The sequence below is a fragment of the Capra hircus genome, chromosome 2 (genome assembly GCF_001704415.2).
Source record: "Capra hircus breed San Clemente chromosome 2, ASM170441v1, whole genome shotgun sequence".
Lineage (NCBI taxonomy): Eukaryota > Metazoa > Chordata > Mammalia > Artiodactyla > Bovidae > Capra > Capra hircus.
In genome coordinates, this window is record NC_030809.1 from 51,505,137 (window position 1) to 51,531,596 (window position 26,460).

Sequence of the window (26,460 nt, forward strand, 5' to 3'; positions counted from 1 at the left end):
GAACCACAAAGACTAGTCTTAGGGAAATTTATTTCAAGATGTGAGGGAAGAACGAGGCTGTATGTCAAGGTCATGCTGAATTTCAGCCATGTGAAAACGACCTTAAAGTGTGGTCAATCAGAACCATCAGGATTATATTAACATTGCGTACAATATTATATTAATATTATATAGTATTGTCCTAATATTGTATTGTAATGAGAATGTTTGATAGTTTATTGGTTTGAGCTGTGTATGAATCATGGAGAAAGTGGACACTGGGTCTTTCTGTCTGCTTGGATTTCCTTTGGTAAATAGACCTGACCAAGATTATATCTGATTGAACTTATACAGATCATTTTCAACTAGAAAACAATACTTTGAGGTTGAGGAAAAAACTGTTTTAAGATCAAGATTATCCAAATAATTGATTACTTCTTTCTGTGTGCCATTTGTCCATCTTTCACGCTGTTTCATGCTGTAAAGTGTAGAGAAAATACTCTGTTATATACGAGTAGCATTGTTAAGGATTGTCCTTTTTGATATTTAGGTGGTGGTCGAAATCCAGTAACTCCTCGATACATGCGGCATTTTAATATTATAACAATCAATGAGTTTAGTGATAAATCTATGTTTACAATATTTTCTAGAATCTTAACCTGGCATTTAAAAACCTGGTAAGTAATTGCAAGTGTGTTTGTTTTTTCCTTAGTGGGTATAAAATCTTTGGGGAACATGTCAGTATAAGTAGTGCTTCTCAAACTTCCACAAAAGCACCTCCAGACAAGGAAGAAGGTAACAGGCAGCAGTTTCTTCCCTCTGCTCCCATCTCCAGGAATGGGAACAGAACACAAAAAGCCTGCAGGATCTCTCTCTTTTTCCTTTATTTGTCTGATGTCTTAGATTTTAACCTAAAAATTCATACACATTTTGCATCCTGTTGTGTAATATGTCCATGCTGGAACAATCAATATTTTGAATTTTTGCCACGTAGTTCAGTTAATGCTGGAAAGATTGCCAGGTTTATCCTGTGACTTTGACACCCTCTAGTAAAACTCTTGAGTTCCCCAGGGGTGTCCATGTCCAGGTTTGAGTGTAGCCTTGGAGCCTGTGCCCTGGGTAAATGTTGCTCCCTAGATCTGGACACTCAGCACTTCTCCACAAGATTCTTGGATGTAGGGAGCCAAGTGGCCCTGAGCAGTACAAGTCTTGGCTCCCTGATGTGGACACCATTCTCAGGAAATTGTCGTTCCTTGTCTTATGCAATGGTGATGGAGGGCAAAGCTGACTGCTCATCAAGCCAGAAGTGAAATAAAGCCAACTTTTTCAAATGGATATTCTCTCCCCAGGTTCTTTCTACCTTAATCATTCCTTTGCCTTTTAAAAGAAATCTTGGTTCACTATTTCACTTTGTTTTAACTCTCTTTTTTCTTTTTCCCCTTTCCCTACTTTTTTCTGATTTTTTTTCGCCCTTCCCTTTTTCTGAAACTACCCATTTCACCAGTGTTCTTCAAGGATCCTATCTATATGCAGCTAAGAATGCCAGGTAGTAGAAGAGGTTAGGAAGCATCATCTAGTAGATCCTGGGTTTGAGTTACATAATATGGGTTCCTTGGCTGGCTCTTCTGCCCATTTATTTAAGCAGTTTTAAAGCTCATTAAATTGGTCCTGCTTACTCATGGAGTTCCTGTGAACATAAAATAATGAATGGAAAGTAGCTTTAAAAGAAGTAAAAATTCTGTTATTATTATTATAACAAGAAGTGGTAATTTTATAAACTAAATCAATTGATTTAATATAAGAAATTTTCATATTAGTTGTACTAAATATCACTATGTATCATAATTCTATGTTTGCTAATATTTTCTTTCTTTTCACTTAAAAAATTTTAAGTTATAAATTTCCAGATGACTTTCTAGATTTGACAACACAAATTGTAAATGGTACAATGACTCTGTATAAAGAAGCAATGAAGAATCTCTTGCCTACTCCAGCTAAATCTCACTACCTGTTCAACCTCCGAGATTTCTCCCGTGTCATTCAGGGTGTTTGTTTGTCAAGACCAGAAACAGCAGAGACTAAAGAAGTGATTAAACGTCTTTGGGTTCATGAGGTAAATCTCTGTGCTACTAAAACATGATTATGCAAGAAACAAAGATTTTACCATGCCAAAAACTGGGTGAAGAAATATCCAGCAATTGTTGAAATACATTCCACTGTTTGGCATTATGAAGGTCAATGGTCAGGATAATTTTTAAAAATACTTCACACTAGCATATTCTATGATACTTAAGAAGCTTTATCTCTGATTTTCAGGACTTTCTATTGATTTATAGGCTGTTTCAAAAGAGCTATCATTTTAAATCTCCTTTAAGTGACTTTAATCCTTTCAGTTTGACTTCAAATAATTTTGAGATGGAAATACTTTTGTTTTTTTGTTAGTTCATGAGTGTTAGCAGACTTATTCATAATAGCCAAAAAGTGGAAACAGTTCAAATATACATTGGCTGATGAACAGACAAACGAATGTAGGCTGTGTGTGTGTGTGTGTGTGTGTGTGTGTGTGTGTGTGTATGTATACATACACACAATGGAGCTCTTTTCAGCCCTAAAAAGAAATAAGGATATATGTTACAACATGAACAAAACTAGAAAACATTACACTAAGTGAAAGAAGCGAGACACAAAAGGCCAAATTCAATATGTTATTTTTCCATTTATATGAAATGTCTGGAATAAGCAAATGCATAGTGATAGAAAGTAGATTAATGGCTACCAGAGGCTGTGGGGACATGGAGTAGAAATAATAAGGAGTGACTGCTAATGGGTATAGGGTTTCTTTGGGGGGTGTTGAAAAAGATCTAGAATTAGATGGTGGCAATGGTTACACAACATTGTGAATATTCTAAAAGCTGTTGAATTATATGCTTTAAAAGTGAATTTTATGATATGTAAATTATCATAAAATTATTTAAATGTAAATAATTAAAAGAATTTGTAATCAAGACTTTAAGATAAATAAGTTCAAAGCACAAATACAGGATAAATTCTTCCCTGCAAAGGTTTAGATTTATAATGGAAACTTTTAAAAACATAAGGGATGGCAATAGAATAAAAGTTCCCTGTGGGGGAGGGAGGAGGGCAGCTATCCACAGAAGTGAGAGTGAGAGAGTCTGCTAAGGTATTGAGAATGTTCTGTATCTTCATCTTGGTGGTAGTTATGTGGGTGTATAATGTGTGAACATTCCTGGAGATGTACACTGAAGATTTTTGTACCTTATGGTAAGGAAATTTTAAAAAAGAAAAAGAATCTTCCTAGTCATCATCCTCAAAATTTGTAAGTCAACAGTTACAGAATGGGGCCCTAGATGCAGGTATGTTGACTGTCTTTTAGAAACACTCTCTTGGGTTCTTGCTTAATTGCAATTAGATGATACTGTACTTGATTCATGCTTAAACACTGATGCCCAAAATATGTGGTTGGCTTAGTTTAGTTTCCTTTCCTCATTAAAAGAAAGGGGGCTTCAGTGTCTCAAGCTAAGGAAGTGACTATTGTCATATTTTGGGAAACCTAGTTGTCCAGGAGAGAAATAGCTTTTGCACTATTTGGTCAGAATAAGTGGGAAGCTTCTATCATATCATTTATGTAGCCACTGGTGTTATGAAAAGGGATGACACTAGTATGTCGACTTGACAGCAGTGAAAATACTAAAATCATTATTGTTAAACATAATTAGGCTGATTCCAAGGCAGTTTGTAATAATTATTTCTCAGTTCTACAGTGCTTTCATACCTGTTGTCATTTCATTTTTTGCCATGCATCTGTGCGATTTGTAAGGCAAGTATTACCACTTCTGTTTTATAAGGTGAAAAAGCTGATACATACAGGATTAATGTTAGAGATTTAGCTGACAGAGATATGCGCTGCTTGTATCATATGAGTATTGGTCTGTTGCTGCTGCTGCTGCTAAGTCGCTTCAGTCGTGTTCGACTCTGTGTGACCCCATAGACGGCAGCCCACCAGGCTCCCCTGGGATTCTCCAGGCAAGAACACTGGAGTGGGTTGCCATTTCCCTCTCCAGTGCATGAAAGTGAAAAGTGAAAGGGAAGTCGCTCAGTTGTGTCCGACTCTTAGCGACCCCATGGACTGTGGCCTACCAGGCTCCTCCATCCATGGGATTTTCCAGGCAAGAGTACTGGAGTGGGGCGCCATTACCTTCTCTGATTAGTCTGCTAGTGTTGTCATAATAAAAATACCACAGACTGAGTATCTTAAACAACAGAATTTTACCTTCCCATACCTCTGGAGGCCAAAAGTACAAAATGAAGGTGCTGTCTGTGTGGATTTCTGATGAGGCTCTCTTCCTGGCTCACAGAGGGTTTCCTTCACACGGTGTCCTCAGAGGCTCTTTCTTCTGTGTTCCTGCCATGACAGAATGAGGGCTCTGGTGTCCTTTCCTTTTCCTACAAGAACACCAATCCTGTAGGAATAGGGCCCTACCCACATGACCTTTTTAAACTCAATTACCTTCTTAATGGACCTCTCTCTAAATACAGTCACATTAAGGGATAAGGCTTCAATGTACAGATGTGGGCACAGGGGAAACAATTCTGTCCAAAACAGACTGTAAAGTGAAAGTAAAAGTCTCTCATTTGTGTCTTACTGTTTGAGACGCTATGGACTATATAGTCCATGGAATTCTCCAGGCCAGAATACTGGAGTGGGTAGCCTTTCCCTTCTCCAGGGGATTTTCCCAACCCAGGGATCGAACCCAGGTCTCCCACATTGCAGGGGGATTCTTTACAAGCTGAGCCCCAAGGGAAGCCCAAGAATACTGGAGTGGGTAGCCTGTCCCCTTTTCAGGGGATCTTCCTGACCCAGGAATTGAACCCAGGTCTCCTGCATTGCAGACGGATTCTTTACTGACTGAGCTATAGAGATATTCATACCACTCTGAGGAAATATTAATAGTTATGTAGCAAACGATTATTTTTATAGTCTCTCAACGTGCATGTAAGTGGACATCTATTTTAGTATATTGCATCTGCAGTTACTTACAACAAAAATAATTAACATGTCCAAAACAAAGTTCCCTCCATCTAAGACATTCTTACATTTTCTATAAAATATGCTTTTATAAAGACAGTAATACCTATGCTGCTGCTGCTGCTAAGTCGCTTCAGTCGTGTCCGACTCTGTGCGACCCCATAGATGGCAGCCCACCAGGCTCCCCTGTCCCTGGGATTCTCCAGGCAAGAACACTGGAGTGGGGTGCCATTTCCTTCTCTAATGCATGCAAGTGAAAAGTGAAAGTGAAGTTGCTCAGTCGTGTCTGACTCTTAGCGATCCCATGAACTGCAGCCTACCAGGCTCCTCCGTCCATGGGATTTTCCAGGCAAGAGTACTGGAGTGGGGTACCATTACCTTCTCTTAATATCTATAGATTTGCCAATAAATTCAAAATATTATCTGGCTGGGAAAAGGCAACAATCACTGCAAAGGAGTTGCAAAACACTAGACACTGGGGCCCAGTTCTGTTACCTGTATCTGTATGACCAGCAAAGGCAGTCACCTACCTTCTCTAGTCTTTTTTCCCCTTCTCTAGTCCTTAGTGCACTTAATAACTCTATAATCTGGTGCATTCTCCCTAATTTACCTTCATTTATTGGTAACAATGTAACTATGTTTTATTCCAAATATATGATCAAGTTTAATATTTAAAATAAATATTATGCCATTCCTTATTTAGATGTGCTTTTAATAAAACCCATGGAAATTTCTTGAGAGTACTTTTTATATTACTTCAGATTAGCACAGAAATAACACTTTAAAATAGGAAAATCGATTCTTAAAGCTGCTTTTTAATTATTGTACAGGTCCTGAGAGTATATTATGATCGCCTTCTGGATAATGCAGACAGAAGTTGGCTTATCAGCTACATTCAAGAAATCTTAAAAACATATATGGAAGAAAATTTTCATGAGCTTTTTCGAAGTTTGGATTTTGATAATGATGGGATAGTGGGAGAAGATGATTTACGCAGCTTAATGTTCTGTGATTTCCACGATCCCAAGAGAGAGGATACCAACTACAGAGAAATTGCAGATGTGGATGCTCTCCGGGTGATTGTAGAAGCTCACCTAGAAGAATACAACAATATGAGCAAAAAAACAATGAACCTTGTCTTGTTCCGGTTTGCCATCGAGCACATCAGCAGAATTTCCAGGATCCTGAAACAGCCTCGCAGCCATGCTCTTCTTGTTGGTGTTGGAGGGAGTGGAAGGCAGTCCGTCACCAGATTAGCTGCCCACATGGCTGATTCTTCAGTTTTCCAGGTTGAAATTGCCAAGGGCTATGGTAACTCTGAGTGGCATGAAGATTTAAAAGTGATCTTAAGAAAATGTGCTGAAGGGGAGATGCAGGGTGTTTTCCTATTTACAGATACTCAGATTAAAAAGGAGTCATTTCTAGAAGATGTCAACAATCTGCTAAATGCTGGGGAGGTTCCAAATCTCTTTGCATTGGATGAGAAACAGGAGATATGTGATAAGATGCGTCAGATAGATCGCCAGCGGGATAAAACCAAACAAACAGACGGAAGCCCCATAGCTCTTTTCAACATGTTTGTTGACCGCTGCCGCAACCAACTGCATGTCGTCCTTGCCATGAGTCCCATTGGAGATGCATTTCGGATTCGTCTTAGAAAGTTCCCTGCTCTAGTAAACTGCTGTACCATTGACTGGTTTCAGGTATGGTCATGTACATTTTAGATAGACTTCTAGAAATACTGATTCCCCATCATCAGCATAACTTATTTTAGAGTCCACCCCACCCCCTGCAGTTGTGACTCAGCAGAATTTTCTGATCAATAATAATATATTTTATGAAATAAAAATTTAAAAATCATTGTAACAGAAAAACTTTTTATTACTAGTCTATACAGTCACTGACATCAACTTATTGTAGAAAGTTTTAGGATAAAGTTGTGTATCTGACAGGTTCCTGACAGGGAAGAAAGAATACCTGGGAAGGCCTCACTGAGAAAAGTTGAATGAAGGAACTGTTCATGAAGGTGTTGGGCAGGATTAAAGGAACTTGAGAGGGATGGTGAGGCAGGAAATGGTAAAGCATAGCAAGAAGATGTTACTACAGCTGGGTTTTAAGGGGCATAGGGAGGAAAACGTGTTACCGGAGCTTGAAGCTGTGGAAGTAGGAAAGTCTGACGGGACCAGGAACCCCAAAACTAGAGTTCAGCTTCTGCTAGAAAGCAAAAGGGATAGAAATGCCTCTACCTCTCTCTTCTCCCACCCTCCAGTCTCTTTCCATTAGAAAACCTGGCAGAAAGTCAAAAAGAAGAAACTCCCAGTGACCACTTTTTCTAATAAATTTCAGTATCAGAAGTACAGACATACAAGGGCATAGGGTAGGAAGTTTGTGAGCTGTGGCAGAGATCCTGTGAGTGAGATCTAACACATAGGAATTTTTTACCTTGGAGAATGTACATAACCCCTTTGTCCCTCCAATGTCTGCTAAGATTTCATGAAAAAACATATTTATTGAACCCTTGTTTTGTAGCAGATCTTATTCTAAAGCTGGAGATGAGTCAGAAAATGAAATAGACTAGGCTTCTGCTTTTCTTGAGTTTACTTACGTACTTACAAATTAGTGAAAAATAATTCCATCATACAGGGTAGCATAAATGGAGTAAAAGGTTTTCTGAATCAATGACCTTTAGGAAGAAACATAAAGGGCAAAAAGTGTCAGTACTGAGAGGATCTGGTCAGAGACAAGAAATTAGTGAAGACAAGAGCTTCATAGGAAGAACGAATAGGGTGAGAAAAACTCAGGGTGGCAAGGGCATAGTACCTGAGGGGGAAATCATAGAGCTGGGTTGTAAAGGTGGAAAGGGCCAGATCAAGTAGGGATTTACAGATTAACTTTGGGTTTTGTTTTGAATATGTTGGGAAGTCTTCAAACAATTGTAAATTGAGAGTGTGAAATTAGCTGTTAATAATCTGCATTTGATGAGATCACTCTGACAACTCCATAGAGTACACAAGCATGGTGGACAATTAGGACACTGTTGAAATATTCCAGAAAAATGATAACAGAGTTGAACTGCAATGGTGATTATAGGTGTAGAAGGAAAAGAGTTGGAAGCTATTTTAGGGATGGTGCCCGTAGAACTGGATTTCGAGATGGATATAGAATTGAGGTGTTTACTAAGTTGGGAAGATTGCAACCATTTAGGGGGACATATGGGCCATGATTCAGACTTGTTGAGTTTGAGGCGATTATGGAAGAAATCAAGGAGGTAGCTATTCATCTAATTCTGGAGTTTAGTGTAAAGGATAGTAACATTTACCTCAGAAATTTGGGGAGAATTGAATGAGATAAAAATAGCAAAATGTGCAAAAAGATACACATTCTATAAATATGGTTCCTTTTTTCTTCCTTGCTCTTGCAATACTCATGTACAATTTCTCTAACTCCTGAACAAACCAGAAAGAGTTAACAACATTACATGCATTAGCTACTGGCTCCCTGTCCTAAGCAGCCAAGTACTTGGGGGGAAGTTTATCCTGAGTTTCTGTCCCATTCCATTCCTCATGCTTTCCCCTGCATTTCCACCATCTGTGAAGGATCTCAGTAGTAGTAACAGACTCCTGTCAGTAACTTCGATGATATGCTAAAGCATTTATCTTACATTCAGTCCTGGCCTGAAGATGCACTACAGGCAGTTGCCTCCCGCTTCCTGGAAGACATTGAAATGTCAGAGGAAATACGAGATGGCTGTATTGAGATGTGTAAAAGCTTCCACACTTCTACTATAGATTTATCGACATCCTTCTATGTTGAACTTCAAAGATACAATTATGTGACACCTACCTCTTATCTTGAATTAATCTCTACCTTCAAACTGTTGTTGGAAAAGAAAAGGAGGTAAAAATGAAATTTCTTATTCCTAAGTAAGCTATGGTGGTTTTAAAACATTTGTGTGGACAAAAATGACATAGCAAAAATGAAGATTTTTATTTCATATATGTGTATACTGTGAGTTTTGTTGAATCACTTAATTATTTACTCCACAAACATTTTTAGGTTAGGGAGCAGGGCTTATTCTTTTGTGCACATGATTGCCTAGCATGTCATAAATGTATAATCATATTTAAGGAATGAAGATGTGCCACTCACAGCTGCAGTAAGGCCCCAGGGTACTTTGACAGTAGTATTGGGTAAACATTCAGTTCAGTTCAGTTCAGTTCAGTGCAGTTGCTCAGTTGTGTCCGACTCTTTGCAACCCCATGAATCACAGCACACCAGGCCTCCCTGTCCATCACCAACTCCCAGAGTTCACTCAGACTTGCATCCATCGAGTCAGTGATGCCATCCAGCCATCTCATCCTCTGTCATCCCCTTCTCCTCCTGCCACCAATCCCTCCCAGCATCAAAGTCTTTTCCAATGAGTCAACTCTTCACATGAGGTGGCCAAAGTACTGGAGTTTCAGCCTTAGCATCATTCCTTCCAAAGAAATCCCAGGGTTGATCTCCTTCAGAATGGACTGGTTGGATCTCCTTGCAGTCCAAGGGACTCTCGAGAGTCTTCTCCAACACCACAGTTCAAAAGCATCAATTCTTCAGCACTCAGCCTTCTTCATAGTCCAACTCTCACATCCATACATGACCAGTGGAAAAACCATAGCCTTGACTAGACGGACCTTAGTTGGCAAAGTAATGTCTCTGCTTTTCAATATGCTATCTAGGTTGGTCATAACTTTTCTTCCAAGGAGTAAGCGTCTTTTAATTTCATGGCTGCAGTCACCATCTGCAGTGATTTTGGAGCCCCCAAAAATAAAGTCTGACACTTTTTCCACTGTTTCCCCATCTATTTGCCATGAGTGATGGGTCCAGATGCCATAATCTTCATTTTCTGAATGTTGAGCTTTAAGCCAATGTTTTTGCTCTCTTCTTTCACTTTCATCAAGAGGCTTTTTAGTTCCTCTTCACTTTCTGCCATAAGGGTGGTGTCATCTGCATATCTGAGGTTATTGATATTTCTCCTGGCAATCTTTGATTCCAGCTTGTGTTTCTTCCAGTCCAGCGTTTCTCATGATGTACTCTGCATATAAGTTAAATAAACAGGGTGACAATATACAGCTTTGACGTACTCCTTTTCCTATTTGGATCCAGTCTGTTGTTCCATGTCCAGTTCTAACTGTCGCTTCCTAGCCTGCATACGTATTTCTCAAGAGGCAGGTCAGGTGGTCTGGTATTCCCATCTCTTTCAGAATTTTCCCCAGTTTATTGTGATCCACACAGTCAAAGGCTTTGGCATAGTCAATAGAGCAGAATTAGATGTTTTTCTGGAACTCTTGCTTTTTCCATGATCCAGCGGATGTTGGCAATTTGATCTCTGGTTCCTCTGCCTTTTCTAAAACCAGCTTGAACATCAGGAAGTTCACGGTTCACGTGTTGCTGAAGCCTGGCTTGGAGAATTTAGAGCATTACTTTACTAGCATGTGAGATGAGTGCAATTTTGCGGTAGTTTGAACATTCTTTGGCATTGCCTTTCTTTGCAATTGGAATGAAAACTGACCTTTCCCAGTAATTTTTCTTCAATAAATAATTAGATAAATAAACCTTCTCTTTAGGTATTGAACAGCTGGAATCTAGAAACAGTCGCTCAATATACATAGCTAGCTTTCCTTCTTTTTTTTTTTTTTTTTGTTTATTTATTTTTTTTATTATTATTTTTTTTAAATTTTAAAATCTTTAATTCTTACATGCGTTCCCAAACATTCCTTCTTTAAGTAAACTCTTATTTGAGAACATCAATACAAACATCAGTAAACTTATACACCATAGAATGTGTCAGTGTGAGCTGCTTTGATGTTGTTGACGTTAACTTACACATGCAGAAAAGTTGATTCAACAGTTTCTTTGATTCTAAAAATTAATACTCAGTCTTCTTGGGTCAGGAAGATCCCCTGGAGGAGGAAGTGGCAACCCCTTCTGGTATTCTTGCCTAGAAAATTCCATGGACAGAGGAGCCTGGTGGGCTACAGTCCGTGGGGTCACAGAGTCAGACATGACTGAGCACATGACACACTTTCCACACAGGCACACATATGTATTATAAGATGTAAAAATAAAGACACACATATATAAGATGTAAAAATAAATTACCTGTGAAGTTAGATGTTTAGAAATTTTACTAACCACCTTTAAGGAGGTCTTTTACTAGTGAAATTTATTTAAGCAATTTATATATTACGTTTATAAATTTAAACATTATTATTACCCTGATTTAACAGACTAAACTTTCCCAGGTACTTAATTTATATAAATCTGGTAAGTTAAACTTACGCATATGGTAAGCTTTAAGTTTTTTTAAGTGTTTGACTATTACCTATAGACTTGATGGGATTTTTTTTTTTTTTTACTTAAAAATACAAATTAACTCATTGCTCAATTATGCAACTTATCAGGGCTTCCCTGGTGGCTCAAACAGTAAAATATCTCCCTGCAGTGCAGGAGACTCACCAGGAAAGTCCCCTGGAGAAAGAAGTGGTTATCCACTCGAGTATTCTTGCCTGGAGAATTCCATAGAGAGAGGAGCCTGGAGGGCTACAGTCCATGAGGTTGCAAAGAGTAGAACACGACTGAGCAACACACACACATATATTGAGGTACAAGTTCAGTTCAGGTCAGTTCAGTCACTCAGTCTTGTCTGACTCTTTTCAACCCCATGAACCGCAGCACGCCAGGCCTCCCTGTCCATCACCAACTCCCGGAGCTCACCTAAACCCATGTCCATCGAGTCGGTGATGCCATCCAACCATCTCATCCTCTGTCATCCCCATCTCCTCCTGCCCTCAATCTTTTCCAGCATCAGGGTCTTTCAAATGAGTCAGCTCTTCGCATCAGCTGGCCAAAGTATTGGAGTTTCAGCTTCAACATCAGTCCTTCAATGAACACACAGGACTGATGTCCTTTAAATATTAAATATACTCGAAACACCAAATGTGCACAGAGTCCTTGACATTGCATTAGTGGTAGATGTTTCTAAATTTTCCTATGGCTATCTCATTATCTCAGGCATTTTGAAGTACTTTTTCTTGTATTATCTAAGATGCTATCTAGACTGGTGGGAAACTTCTCAGCAATATTTACAGTGACTTTGGTAATGCCTTCTACAGCAGAGGTGTCATAGCTTCCTATTCATCATGGTCCACACCCCGTATTGAATCATACTACCAATAGCATTCTTTCCATCTACTAGTGAAATCTGCAAGTCACACCCAAGGCTACTACATAACTTAACTGAATTTTATTATTTCTTTGACTATCAAGATACTTTCTTTCCATTTAGATCTTAGGATTTTAACCTAATGGAATCTTGCTTTTCTCCCCCAATATTTTCCTATCCAGGAGGATTAAAACCTCTTGGAGAGTCTGATTAATTGGGAGGTATCACTTATATCTCTCTTTGACTATATGCTCACAGTATTTCAGGCCATCCTAACTGGAAGAAAGATTGTAAAAATGAGATACAAACTGAGAGAAAAGTTGAAAATAATACTTTTCTAGGCATTTTTATATATTCTTGATGACATTGCAAATTTCCTCTTATTAAAAATGTTCTCCTTTGCCTCTACTAGAGTCCCCACCATATAGTTCAGTTCAGTTCAGTTCAGTCACTCAGTCATGTCCAACTCTTTGCAACCCCATGGACTGCAGAGTTCCAGGCCTCCCTGTCCATCACCAAGTCCCGGAGTTTATTCAAACTCACGTCCATTGATTCAGTGATGCCATCCAACCATCTCATCCTTTGTCATCCCCTTCTCCTCCTGCCTTCAATCTTTCCCAGCATCAGGGTCTTTTCAAATGAGTCAGATCTTTGCATCAGGTGGCAAAAGTATTAGAGTTTCACCTTCAGTCCTTCCAAAGAATATTCAGGACTGACTTCCTTTAGGATGGACTGGTTGGATCTCCTTGCTGTCCAAGGGACTTTCAAGAGTCTTCTCCAACACCACAGTTAAAAAGCATCAATTCTTCGGTGCTCAGCTTTCTTTATAGTCCAACTCTCACATCCATACATGACTACTGGAAAAACCATAGCTTTGACTAGACAGACCTTCGTTGGCAAAGTAATGTCTCTGCTTTTTAATATGCTGTCTAAGTTGATCATAGCTTTTCTTCCAAGGAGCAAGGATCTTTTAATTTCGTGGCTACAATCACCATCTGCAGTGATTTTAGAGCCCCCAAAAGTAAAGTCTGTCATTGTTTCCATTGTTTCCCAATCTATTTGCCATGAAGTGATGGGACCAGATGCCATGATCTTAGTTTTCTGAATGTTGAGTTTTAAACCAACTTTTTCATTCTCCTGTTTCACTTTCATCAAGAGGCTGTTTAGGTCTTATTTGCTTTCTGCCATAAGGGTGGTGTCATCTGCGTATCTGAGGTTATTGATAGTTCTGCCAGCAATCTTGATTCCAGCTTGTGCTTCCTCCAGCCCAGCATTTCTCATGATGTACTCTGCATAGAAGTTAGATAAGCAGGGTGACAGTATACAGCCTTGACGTACTCCTTTTCCTATTTGGAACCAGTTTGTTGTTCCATGTCCAGTTCTAACTGTTGCTTCCTGACCTGCATACAGATTTCCCAGGAGGCAGGTCAGATGGTCTGGTATTCCCATCTCTTTAAGAATTTTCCACAGTTCGTTGTGATCCACCCAGTCAAAGGGGTGGCATAATCAATAAAGCAGAAGTAGATGTTTTTCTGGAACTCACTTGCTTTTTCAATCATCTAGCGGATGTTGGCAATTTGATCTCTAGTTTCTCTGACTTTTCTAAATCCAGCTTGAACATCTGGAAGTTCACGATTCACATATTGTTGAAGCCTGGCTTGAAGAATTTTGAGCATTACTTTACTAATGTGTGAGATGAGTGCAATTTTGCGGTAGTTTGAGCATTCTTTGGCATTGCCTTTCTTTGGGATTGGAGTGAAAACTGACCTTTTCCAACTACAGTAACCCTGTAGTTACTCTTCCCTTAATAGCTGAAGTCTTCAGATATCTTTATAGCCAGGTAGTATTGTAACCTGGAAGCAAGCACTCAGATTCCCTGCTGAGAAGCCAGTGTTGTAGCCAACAATGGGTCCCGTGGGTTGAGCCGCCACATTAAAACTGCTTCATGGTGGCCGGGGCCAGATCTTTCCTGTGCTTGCGCCACAACGGTTCCACTGAAACCAGACTCACAGATTATATGGTATTCTCTCTCAAGGCTCTCAGTTCACATTGCTGTAGCATATTTTGCTCAGAGGAATCAACTTATCACAGAATTATAACATGTCCTGACTTGCAATATTTTTTTTTTTTCAGTGACAGCCTTTTCAGTTTTCTGGCTCAAACCAGTTAAGCACTCAGTTGAAGAGTGTGCTTCCATCTTTAGACAGTTATCGGGTTGGTTAGTTACCAATGTCAACCTACTCTTTGAAGAGAATTTCTAAAATGCGTCACTTTTTACTTTGAGACATTATGGCATCTCAGATATTTTAAATGAAATAAATTATAAAGAAGCGTTTTCTCTGCTCATGATGTGTAATTATCTCTGGGACATATATGAATGCAAATCAAAAATTTAAAGTATATTAAAATATTACATTATTTTGAGATCAGTTATTATTACTTTATAAGAATTTTGTACCAAAAAAAAGAGTTGAGCTTTATTCTCTGGCCACTTGTATTTTAAATGAAAAATTCCTATTTCAAGATACTTAACACATATTAAAATTATGTGCCACATTTGGCAATGTTCAAACAATATATTTTGGGTATTGAAGTCTATTTAAAATAATTGATTATAAAAAGATCTTAAGGAAAATATTGTTGTTGGAATAAACTTTCCAAGATGACTAATTACAGAGGCACATCATTCATCTTGATGGAGGAGGTTCCTTGCCTTATACTTAGTATATTTTTCTTTTGAATTTGTTATATGCTTAGATGTGACAGAGAAGGCAATGGCACCCCACTCCAGTACTCTTGCCTGGAAAATCCCATGGATGGAGGAGCGTGGAAGGCTGCAGTCCATGGGGTCGCTGAGGGTCGGACATGACTTCTCTTTCACTTTCACTTTTCACTTTCATGCATTGGAGAAGGAAATAGCAACCCACTCCAATGTTGTTGCCTGGAGAATCCCAGGGACGGGGGAGCCTGGTGGGCTGCCATCTATGGGGTCGCACAGAGTCAGACACGACTGAAGTGACTTAGCAGTAGCAGTAGATACTGTGATAGATACTGGCAGTACAAAAAAACCCCAAGACATACGATCTGCTTTTAATTGCACATAATCTAAAATTCTAGAGTTCATATTTTTACCAACTGTTAATATATGCAAAAATCTTTCAAACCCCTTTTTAAAAGTTGAAGTATGCTTGATTTACAATGTTGTGTCAGTTTCAGGGGTTAAGCAAAGGGATTAAGTTATATATATGTGGGTGTGTGTGATTTTTCAGATTCTTTTCCATTATAGTTTATTACAAGATATTGCTTATAGTTCCCTGTGCTATACAGTAGGTCCACTTCTTTAGTTATGCTTTGAAAAAATCTGAAAAGCTAAAGATTACTTATATTTTCCTTGAAGAAGAAACCTAGAGCCTGACAGCTAACCTTGTTTTACCTCTTTGCTTTCAGTGAAGTCATGAAAATGAAAAAGAGGTATGAAGTGGGTTTGGATAAACTGGATTCTGCTGCATCTCAAGTAGCCACAATGCAGTTCGAGTTAGAGGCTCTACATCCTCAGTTAAAAGTTGCTAGCAAAGAGGTTGATGAAATGATGTTGATCATTGAGAGGGAATCTGTAGAAGTTTCCAAAACTGAAAAAATTGTGAAAGCTGATGAAACAATAGCAAACGAACAAGCTATGGCTGCCAAAGCCATCAAAGATGAATGTGATGCTGACCTGGCGGGAGCTTTGCCCATATTAGAGTCAGCACTGACAGCCCTTGACACCCTCACTGCACAGGTAAGAACACAGCCTTCGGCTTGCTGGGAGATGTGTTAGCATAACTTAAGGAAGTGCTTACCATTGTGTGCTGCAGTTTGGTCTTGTCTTTCCAAAGTCTCCACATTGAATGTAATTGAAATCATTTTCAAATTGGCCAAAAGATTCCCTAATTGACCTGGAAAAAAGAAATGGACCTGCAAGACTAAGACAGTTTTGGAAAGAAAGTTTCCAAATGTTCTAAACAACCATACGTCAATCATTATTTCAGGAACTTTGCAGAGCAACTTTAATTGACAGGGGCATAAATATACACTTTTATTCTATGTATACTTTTTCATATTTAGAAAATCCATTGTAGCTGGATATGCCTTGCAGTATATATGGTAAGGTGTTGGGTCAGTGTTTGTCAGTGGGTTTTGTGTGTGTGTGATACATATGACAAGTTATTATGATTTTTTATAATTTATAACAGTATAAAAATTTATAATGTTTAGAAAGTTAAGAAAGATTAAAATGAGTTTTGAAAAATAGTGTTGGCAATCTCAGCTAAACTTTTGGGTAAATTAGTGGAGGATGGGACTTCCCTTGTGGCTCAGCTGGTAAAGAATCCACGTGCAATGCAGGAGACCTGGGTTTAATCCCTGGGTTGGGAAGATTCCCTGGAGAAGGGAAAGCCTACCCACTCCAGTATTCTGGCCTGGAGAATTCCATGGACTTTAGAGTCCATGGGGTGGCACAGAGTTGGACACGACTGAATGACTTTCACACGCACACACAGGAGAGGATGTGTTAGATCTTTTCTTCACAACTTCCTCCAAAATAGGTTTCAGATAGAGATTTAAATATAAATTGTTATATTATAAAATAGTGTAAAATATAGGTCAGATGTTAATAATTGTGGAATATAAGCTAGGACTGAAGATTTCTTTGGTATAAGAGAAATCAGAAAAGAAAACACTAAGCAATATTGTTTGTAATATATATGCTGTGGATACTGTCTTGTATTTTTCATAAATAAGAGAGTTTTTATACCTAAAAATGTAATGGTACATTTTTGTACCTAAATAAGTAATGAATTTTAGTACCTAAAAATCAACACATTTTATTTCATATAAACACCATGGATAGAAGTTTAGAAATACTAAGGGAAAAAATCTTTCAACTGCATGGCAAACAAACTATTAATATATTCTGTGTGTAAACCTCTTACAAATCACTAAGAGAAAAAAGTAGCTCTAAAATTATATAGTAAATGATATAAAGAAGTACTAGTTCAAAAAGGAGGAAATGCAAATAGTTAATAAGGGTATGAAAATTTATCATACCTCACTTGTATTTAAAGTCTATACAGTTTATGGAATTCTCCAGGCCAGAATACTAGAGTGGGTAGCCATTCTCTTCTCCAGGGGATCTTCCCAACCCAAGGATTGAACCCAGGTCTCCCACATTGCAGGTGGTTTCTTTATCAGTTGAACTGCCAGGGAAGCCTAAAAAGTACTGGAGTAGGTAGTATGTCCCTTCTCCATTGGATCTTCCCAATCCAGGAATTGAACCAGGGTCCCCTGAATTACAGGTGGATTCTTTACCAGCTGAGCTACCAGGGAAGCCCCAAAAGAAATACAAATCAAAATAAAATTTCTTTTGCCTGGTAGAATGCTTACCCGTGTTGTTAAGGGTATATGTAATAAAACAGGCACCCTTATATATTATCTGCAGGTCAGTTTGTCAATATTTGTCAAAAGCTTTAAAAAAAAAGACATTAAGACTTAAATTGTAATAGTAAAGAAGAAAAAGGCATGGAGTGTTAGAATTAAGGTTCATATCTATACATCAGAAAGCTATGCAGCATTAAAAGCGATGTAAATGTTTACTAGTCCGAGAGTATGTTTATTATATATTATTAAAATAGAACAGTTTAAAACAGCGTGTATATTAGATATACTATGATTCCATTGGTTAAAATAGGGCAAATACACTGGTTTATAGAATATACATATGAAAAAGATATAGAGAAATGTAAAGTAAGATGTTTACAGGAGTTAAGTATATATGATTGGTTTTACAGGAGACATGTACAGTTTCTTTATATTTTTCTGTTTGCATCTATAACTTTTATAGTTTTTAAGAAGCAGCAAAGCTCTTACTTTGGGGCAGTCAATGAAAAGCTCTTTCATGTGTTCTTGAAGTGGATTTCATGTCGTAAGTGATCTCAGGGTATTTTCCCATTACTCTTTTTTATTTTTAACTTTGCCTTTGAGATAAACTTCTCAACACTTCATGATACAATTCTATCACTGTTACCAGCTTCTGACACTGTCACTGTCAGTGAATAGCGAGTTTCTATCTTATGGTTTAGTTTGAAAATAGGAACTAAACACGAGTCATATGTAAACAATTCTTGCATGTTGTCATTTCAAGGACATTACAGTGGTAAAATCCATGAAGAGTCCTCCCGCTGGTGTCAAGCTTGTTATGGAAGCTATATGCATCTTGAAAGGCATCAAAGCTGACAAAATCCCTGACCCAACAGGTACAGGGAAAAAGATTGAGGATTTCTGGGGTCCTGCCAAAAGACTTCTTGGTGACATTCGATTTCTGCAGTCACTTCATGAGTATGACAAGGACAATATTCCTCCAGCTTACATGAACATCATAAGAAAAAATTATATTCCAAATCCAGATTTTGTTCCAGAAAAGATAAGAAATGCTTCCACAGCAGCCGAAGGTCTGTGCAAATGGGTCATAGCAATGGATTCATATGATAAGTAAGTAGTGACAAAAAAGAAAACAGACTTTTTTTTTCAGGGTTCTTCAGGTAATGAAAAACCTATGAACTACATAGGTGAGAGGCTCCTCAGAAAGTCAGGTCTAATGCCTGCTCTGACATGTTTACTGGAGGCAAGACTATACCAACTACGTAGTATAACACAATGATGTTTAAACTGTTTGGACTCAGGAACATTTTGTTGTTTTTGTTCAGTGGCTAATGAGTTAGACTAGTTTCCATAAACACTGTAATATTTTACGTGTATGTGCTTATTCTCCTTTCCCCAACTCACCAAAATTGACACTGGCAACAATTTTATATTTATCTATGGTTTTTTAAAAAATCACTTGTTTAGGGGCTTTCCTGGTGACTCAAACAGTAAAGAATCTACCTGCAATGCAGGAGACCCGAGTTCAATCTCTGGGTCGGGAAGAAACCCTGCCTGGAGAATTCCATGGGACAGAAGAGCATGGCGGGCTATAGTCCATGGGGTCACAAAGAGTCAGACATGACTGAGTGACTAACACACATATGCAGTCACTTATTTGAACATATTATATATATTTGATATCTATTTTGAGAATCATATTTTATTGCTGGTATTAACTTTGTTCAATATAAGATATAGAAGTCAGTGTAGGTTTTATGTGAAGATGTGTTTTGAGTTATAATAAGGATTTTAGAAAAGTAACTCATGTGTTCTACTATTGTATGAAAATTGTGTAAATCTTAATTATGTTGAATTGGTTCACAGTGCTTTTCAGGTCTACTATATCCTTCTACCTTTCTGTATGTTCTACTAATTTGAGGAGTTTGATATTGAAACTCCACCTAAAAATCTTAATTTATTTACTTAAAATAATTATAATATATAGTAGTAATATATATAAATTATGTAAAGTATTATGTATTATGTATGTATATATAAATTACGTAAATTATGTAATATATAAAATTATGTAACACATAATCTTGGTCTGTATTTTCCAAGTCTCCTGTAAATGTGATATCATTCTTTCATAATTTAAAAAAATTAAAAATAAATTCAGTGATGAAAAGTACATTAGAATATTAAACATATATTTAATTTTCCAATTTTGCTTGTGGCAGAGTGGCAAAAATCGTAGCTCCCAAAAAAATAAAACTGGCTGCAGCTGAAGGGGAGCTTAAAATTGCTATGGATGGTCTCAGAAAGAAGCAGGCAGCACTTCGGGAAGTTCAGGACAAGCTGGCCAGGCTTCAGGACACACTCGAACTAAATAAACAAAAGAAAGCCGACTTAGAAAACCAGGTATAGTATAATACAGACAGACATAGGCAAATCTTCAGTTACTCTAAATAAGAATAATGTTCACGCAGCCTCAAAAACAGCAATACTGTTTTCTTCCTGGAAAACTTGTCAGGAGTTGGCAAAGAGTGGACCACAGGATAAACCCACCTTTCTATGGCCCACAAGCTAATAATGACTTTGACATTTTTAAATGATTACATATTAAATGATCATACAAGTTTCTATATAATGGTCTCAGTTTTGCCTCTTGGTCTGTGAAGCCTATAATATTTATCTTTTGGCTCTTTATCCCACAATCGCCAACCATCTCTACTATAGATTACTAGAATATTGAGCTAAATTATTTAAATCATTCTTCATTATGAGTGAGAAAATGGAAAACCAAACTATTAAGTAACAGTTATATAAAATTTAATGGCAGAGCTGAGATTAGAACTCAATACGCAGAACCATACTGTGTCCACTGGAAATGTTTTTAAGACTAAAATCATTACTCCAACTTAGTGATACCTTTTGTAAAAAGTAATTGCTAGGATCTGATTATGTTCCCCAGAAAAGTCCAAGTATTTTGATATACAGTCAATATTTATTGAGTGCTTATCATGTGCAAGGCACTGTTGTTCTCAGAGCAATGTATATTATGTCACCGATTCTCACAAAAGCTTTCTGAGGGAGGTAATCTTTTTAGATTGTTTTCTAGAACCTAAAGCACAGAAAAATTGAGAAACTTGCTCATGGTCAACCCAGTTTCTAAGTTTAGATCCAAGTCCAGGCAATCTGACTCTAATACTTTTCTCTTTCCCATCCTACTAGGCTGCTTCTTTCTGTACAATATGTGCACAAATTCTATATTTGTACAATCTGTGATATTGTGCTAATCTTGAAAATGTGTCCTATTATTTGGCATGGTCTTCAAGTGATCAATTTTTGTTTAAATAATATAACTAATAGATATGTGGTTGCTCACTGTAAACATTTTTCAACTGTGCTGTATGTTTGAAATTATTTGTTTTTCCTAATAAAACATTAGAAAATTATGGTAATATAAAATGAATGTGTATACTAAAAGCTTGCTTTTGGAAGAGAAATTTTGGTTAAAATTTTTTACATAGTAGTTTCTGATGACGACTTTATTATTGTCCAAGACCTGATTTAACATTTTAGTTGAGAGAAGAATGTGTGAAGAAAGAAACCAGGATGAAAAGGGTAATAAAAAGAGGGAAAATTAACAGGAAAGGTTTTTAAAGACGTATCAAAAATCTAATTCCATACCTTCTGCTTTTTTAAACCCATCTTTATATAAACTCTTATGGTATTTTATATATTTAACTCTAAAGGCATTTATTATAATTAATATAAATATTAATAGCATAGGAAAAAGTACAAGCCAAATTCTCATTCTAAAATAATCTAAATGTCTATGTTTTTATCAATAATTTACTTCTTTTCATGTAAATTATTTCATTTTGAACTTTAAGATAACCTTTACTTAATCTTGTCATCCTCTAAAAATAATAAGTCACTTAAAATTAATCAAAATAATTCAGATATTCCACTGGAACATTGCTATTGCGTGGTTTAAAATGGCTTTTGCCCAAGTTTTCCAGATTTGTAATTATACTTCCTCTTTTTTGAAAATAACATTACTTAATTATGTATAATCAAACTTGGTTGACAGTCTTATGCACAAAGTAGGCTCTCAGCTATTGACTGATGTCCTAATTTAAGGTTAATTGCAAGTGTCTGAGTAGGCTGACACTATTTAGCAGCTTGGAAATTGTGCTTTGTAAGTAAGCATAAATTATTAAAACCTTTAAACATTTAACCTTTAAAATTATCATTAAATCAACCGTAAGTTAAATGGGGGGAAACGTTCATAGAATATTTAAAATAAAATGCACATTGATTATTAAAATGGAGGGTAAAACTTTCAGTCTCTCATAACCGTAGCTCATTTCCTTAAATAGAGCAGTTGTTTGGGTTATATGATAAATATCTGTTATGAGTTTCACAAATTAGATTAAAATACTCTCTTTACTATGAAAAAAGTCTAAAAGATCATGGACTCTCCTCTTCATAGTGAACTACTGCACATTTTTCTTCCATAGAGAGATAAAAAAGGAAAACTCCAGGTGTAACTTTGTAATTAAAAATTTATCCCTGAGGTTAAAATCTGGAAGAATTTTTAACTTACTCTACTCGTAGGTGTTGATAAAAGTTTACTTCTATTTTTGAGGTTGACCTGTGCAGCAAAAAGCTAGAACGAGCTGAACAGTTGATCGGAGGCCTTGGGGGTGAGAAAACACGATGGAGCCAGACAGCTTTGGAGCTGGGGCAGCTGTACATCAACCTGACGGGGGACATCCTCGTTTCTTCAGGAGTCGTGGCTTACCTTGGAGCCTTCACATCTAACTATCGACAGGTGGGGAGTACTTGTCAACCTCTGGGGTCTCCTCTTGATCCTCCTGGTACACCCAACATTAATCTTGGATTTTTTTGTTGTTGTTGTTTGGATTTCTTGCTAAGTATGAGGGAGAAAAATGTTTGCAAGTGATTTTTAGTTGTGTTTTTTAATTATTCAGTAAGTTAGCTTGGTGACAAAAAAAATGCTATATTAAATACTCTTCTAATTGTTTTAGAATTGTTTTTGAAACAAAAAGATCTACTTTAGGACATCATGTGAAATGGTTCAGTTCAGTTCAGTTGCTCAGTCGTGTCCGACTCTTTGTGACCCCATGAATCGCAGCACGCCAGGCCTCCCTGTCCAACACCAACTCCCGGAGTTCACTCAGACTCACATCGATCGAGTCCGTGATGCCATCCAGCCATCTCATCCTCTGTCGTCCCCTTCTCCTCCTGCCCCCAATCCCTCCCAGCATCAGAGTCTTTTGCAATGAGTCAACTCTTCCCATGAGGTGGCCAAAGTACTGGAGTTTCAGCTTTAGCATCATTCCTTCCAAAGAAATCCCAGGGTTGATCTCCTTCAGAATGGACTGGTTGGATCTCCTTGCAGTCCAAGGGACTCTCAAGAGTCTTCTCCAACACCACACTTCAAAATCATCAATTCTTCGGCATTCAGCCTTCTTCACAGTCCAACTCTCACATCCATGCATGACCACTGGAAAAACCATAGCCTTGACTAGACGGACATTTGTTGACAAAGTAATGTCTCTGCTTTTGAATATGCTATCTAGGTTGGTCATAACTTTTCTTCCAAGGAGTAAGCGTCTTTTAATTTCATGGCTGCAATCACCATCTGCAGTGATTTTGGAGCCCCCAAAAATAAAGTCTGACACTGTTTCCACTGTTTCCCCATCTATTTGCCATGAAGTGATGGGACCAGATGCCACGATCTTCATTTTCTGAATGTTGAGCTTTAAGCAAACCTTTTCACTCACCTCTTTCACTTTCATCAAGAGGCTTTTTAGCTCCTCTTCACTTTCTGCCATAAGGGTGGTGTCATCTGCATATCTGAGGTTATTGATATTTCTCCCAGCAATCTTGATTCCAGCTTGTGCCCTAGTGATAAAATTTTATTTCTTATAAACAATTATAAAGGTATCAGGATTTTTTTGATGTTTTTAATCAACTACTCTCAATGAGTTTCAATAAAAAATCATTTTCAAATGACCTCAGAAGCTAAAGCTTCCTAAACCTTCAGTTTTAGTTTAGGAAAAGATGAGCCTACCTAAAAACAATTGATCAGGGGCATCTTTCCTAAGAAAATAAATACCAAGTTCCCTGCTTCAAATTCCCACACCTCTGATGAATTCTGCCTCAGTCTTATCCTTGACCCCACTCCTAACCCTACTTCTTCTCCCAGCTTTTTTCTTCCACTTTTCAGTTTCTTTCTCAGTGAGACCCAGCATATTCTTCAGCTCTCTTTAGGAATACAACCCAGGACATGGCCCTGCCAAAGCAAAAGAAGACAATGAGAATATAGAGAAATTTGAAGCGTTTGGCAATAGCTTCTGGTGTCAAAGGAGGAGAGAAAGAGTAAATGAAAGCCCACTTCTAAAGTGATGCTTTGTCACTTTACAAAGCATTTGTTTTGTTCATGGTCTCAGTTGAGATTCACTAGATTTCAAGGTTTCTCTTAAGTAGGGTTGATTCTTGGAGGCCACTATTTTGGTTTGTTTGCTTGCTTTTAACCAAACTGGTTTAAATTCCTCATATTGATCATGCTTCTGTCTTCAGGCTTCTGGGTTCTCGAAGCCCTTGTCCTGGCACATGAGTTTCATATTCTTCTTAGCTTTCTGTCTTCATTTGATTCTGAACAACTATCTATGATTATAGCCTCTACATGAAAGTGAAAGAGGAGAGTGAAGAAGTTTGCTTAATACTCAACATTCAGAAAACTAAGATCATGGCATCCATTCCCGTCACTTTATGGCAAATAGATGGGGAAACAATGGAAACAGTGACAGACTTTATTTTGGGAGGCTCCAAAATCAGTGCAGATGGTGGCTGCAGCCACAAAATTAAAAGACACTTGCTCCTTAGAAGAAAAGCTATGACCAACCTAGACAGCATATTAAAAAGCAGAGACATTACTTTACCAACAAAGGTTCATCTAGTCAAAGCTATGGTTTTTCCAGTAGTCATGTATGGATGTGAGAGTTAGACCATAAAGAAAGCTGAGCACTGAAGAACTGATGCTGTCGAACTGTGATGTTGGAGGAGAGTCTCGAGAGTCCCTTGGACTGCAAGGAGATCCAACCAGTCCATCCTAAAAAAGATCAGTCCTGGGTATTCATTGGAGGGACTGATGCTGAAGCTGAAACTTCAATACTTTGGCCACCTGATGAGAAGAACCAGTTCGCTGGAAAAGACCCTGATGCTGGGAAAGACTGAGGACCAGAGGAGAAGGGGACAACAGAGGATGAGATGGTTGGATGGCATCATCGACGCGATGGACAGGAGTTTCAGTAGGTTCTGGGAGTTGGTGATGGACAGGGAGGCCTGGTGTGCTGCAGTCAATGGGGTCGCAAAGAGTTGGATATGACTGAGCGACACAAATGGTATGGACCTAACAGAAGCAGAAGATATTAAGAAGAGGTGGCAAGAATACACGGAAGAACTGTACAAAAAGGATTTTCATGACCCAGATAATCATGATGATGTGATCACTAATCTAGAGCCCGACATCTTGGAAAGTAAAGTCAAGTGAGCCTTAGAAAGCATCACTACAAACAAAGCTAGTGGAGGTGATGGAATTCCAGTTGAGCTATTTCAAATCCTGAAAGATGATGCTGTGAAAGTGCTACACTCAATATGCCAGCAAATTTGGAAAACTCAGCAGTGGCCACAGGACTGGAAAAGGTCACTTTTCATTCCAATCCCAAAGAAAGGCAATGCCAAAGAATGCTCAAACTACCGCAAAATTGCACTCATCTCACATGCTAGTAAAGTAATGCTCTAAATTCTCCAAGCCAGGCTTCAGCAATACGTGAACCGTGAACTTCCTGATGTTCAAGCTGGTTTTAGAAAAGGCTGAGGAACCAGAGATCAAAGTGACAACATCTGCTGGATCATGGAAAAAGCAATAGAGTTCCAGAAAAACATCTATTTCTGCTTTATTGACTATGCCAAAGCCTTTGACTATGTGGATCACAATCAACTGGGGAAAATTCTGAAAGAGATGGGAATACCAGACCACCTGACCTGCCTCTTGAGAAATCTGTATGCAGGTCAGGAAGCAACAGTTAGAACTGGACATGGAACAACAGACTGGATCCAAATAGGAAAAGGAGTATGTCAAGGCTGTATATTGTTACCCTGCTTATTTAACTTATATGCAGAGTACATCATGAGAAACGCTGGACTGGAAGAAACACAAGCTGGAATCAAGATTGTCAGGAGAAATATCAATAACCTCAGATATGCAGATGACACCACCCTTATGGCAGAAAGTGAGGAGGAACTAAAAAGCCTCTTGATGAAAGTGAAAGAGGAGAGTGAAAAAGTTGGCTTAAAGCTCAACATTCAGAAAACTAAGATCATGGCATCCGGTCCCATCACTTCATGGGAAATAGACTGGGAAACAGTGGAAACAGTGTCAGACTTTATTTTGGGGGGCTCAAAAATCACTGCAGATGGTGATTGCAGCTGTGAAATTGAAAGCTGCTTACTCCTTGGAAGAAAATTTATGACCAACCTAGATAGTATATTCAAAAGCAGAGACATTACTTTGCCAAATAAGGTCTGTCTAGTCAAGGCTATGGTTTTTCCAGTGGTCATGCATGGATGTGAGAATTGGACTATGAAGAAGGCTGAATGCCGAAGAATTGATGATTTTGAAGTGTGGTGTTGGAGAAGACTCTTGAGAGTCCCTTGGACTGCAAGGAGATCCAACCAGTCCATTCTGAAGGAGATCAACCCTGGGATTTCTTTGGAAGGAATGATGCTAAAG

At 38.0% G+C, this 26,460-nt stretch overlaps 1 protein-coding gene across 1 annotated transcript in view; it reads left to right on the top strand.

The window, feature by feature from the left end:
• The window catches only part of DNAH7 (dynein axonemal heavy chain 7), a 260,268-nt gene that overhangs the window by 151,585 nt on the left and 82,223 nt on the right, over positions 1 to 26,460 (top strand). Inside the window, exons 39-46 of the mRNA XM_005676291.3 lie at positions 530 to 656; positions 1,873 to 2,092; positions 5,857 to 6,729; positions 8,694 to 8,923; positions 15,678 to 16,008; positions 18,409 to 18,755; positions 19,868 to 20,048; positions 22,285 to 22,470. Of these exons, the coding sequence (XP_005676348.1) occupies positions 530 to 656; positions 1,873 to 2,092; positions 5,857 to 6,729; positions 8,694 to 8,923; positions 15,678 to 16,008; positions 18,409 to 18,755; positions 19,868 to 20,048; positions 22,285 to 22,470 (2,495 nt within the window). The remainder of the gene's footprint in view (positions 1 to 529; positions 657 to 1,872; positions 2,093 to 5,856; positions 6,730 to 8,693; positions 8,924 to 15,677; positions 16,009 to 18,408; positions 18,756 to 19,867; positions 20,049 to 22,284; positions 22,471 to 26,460) is intronic.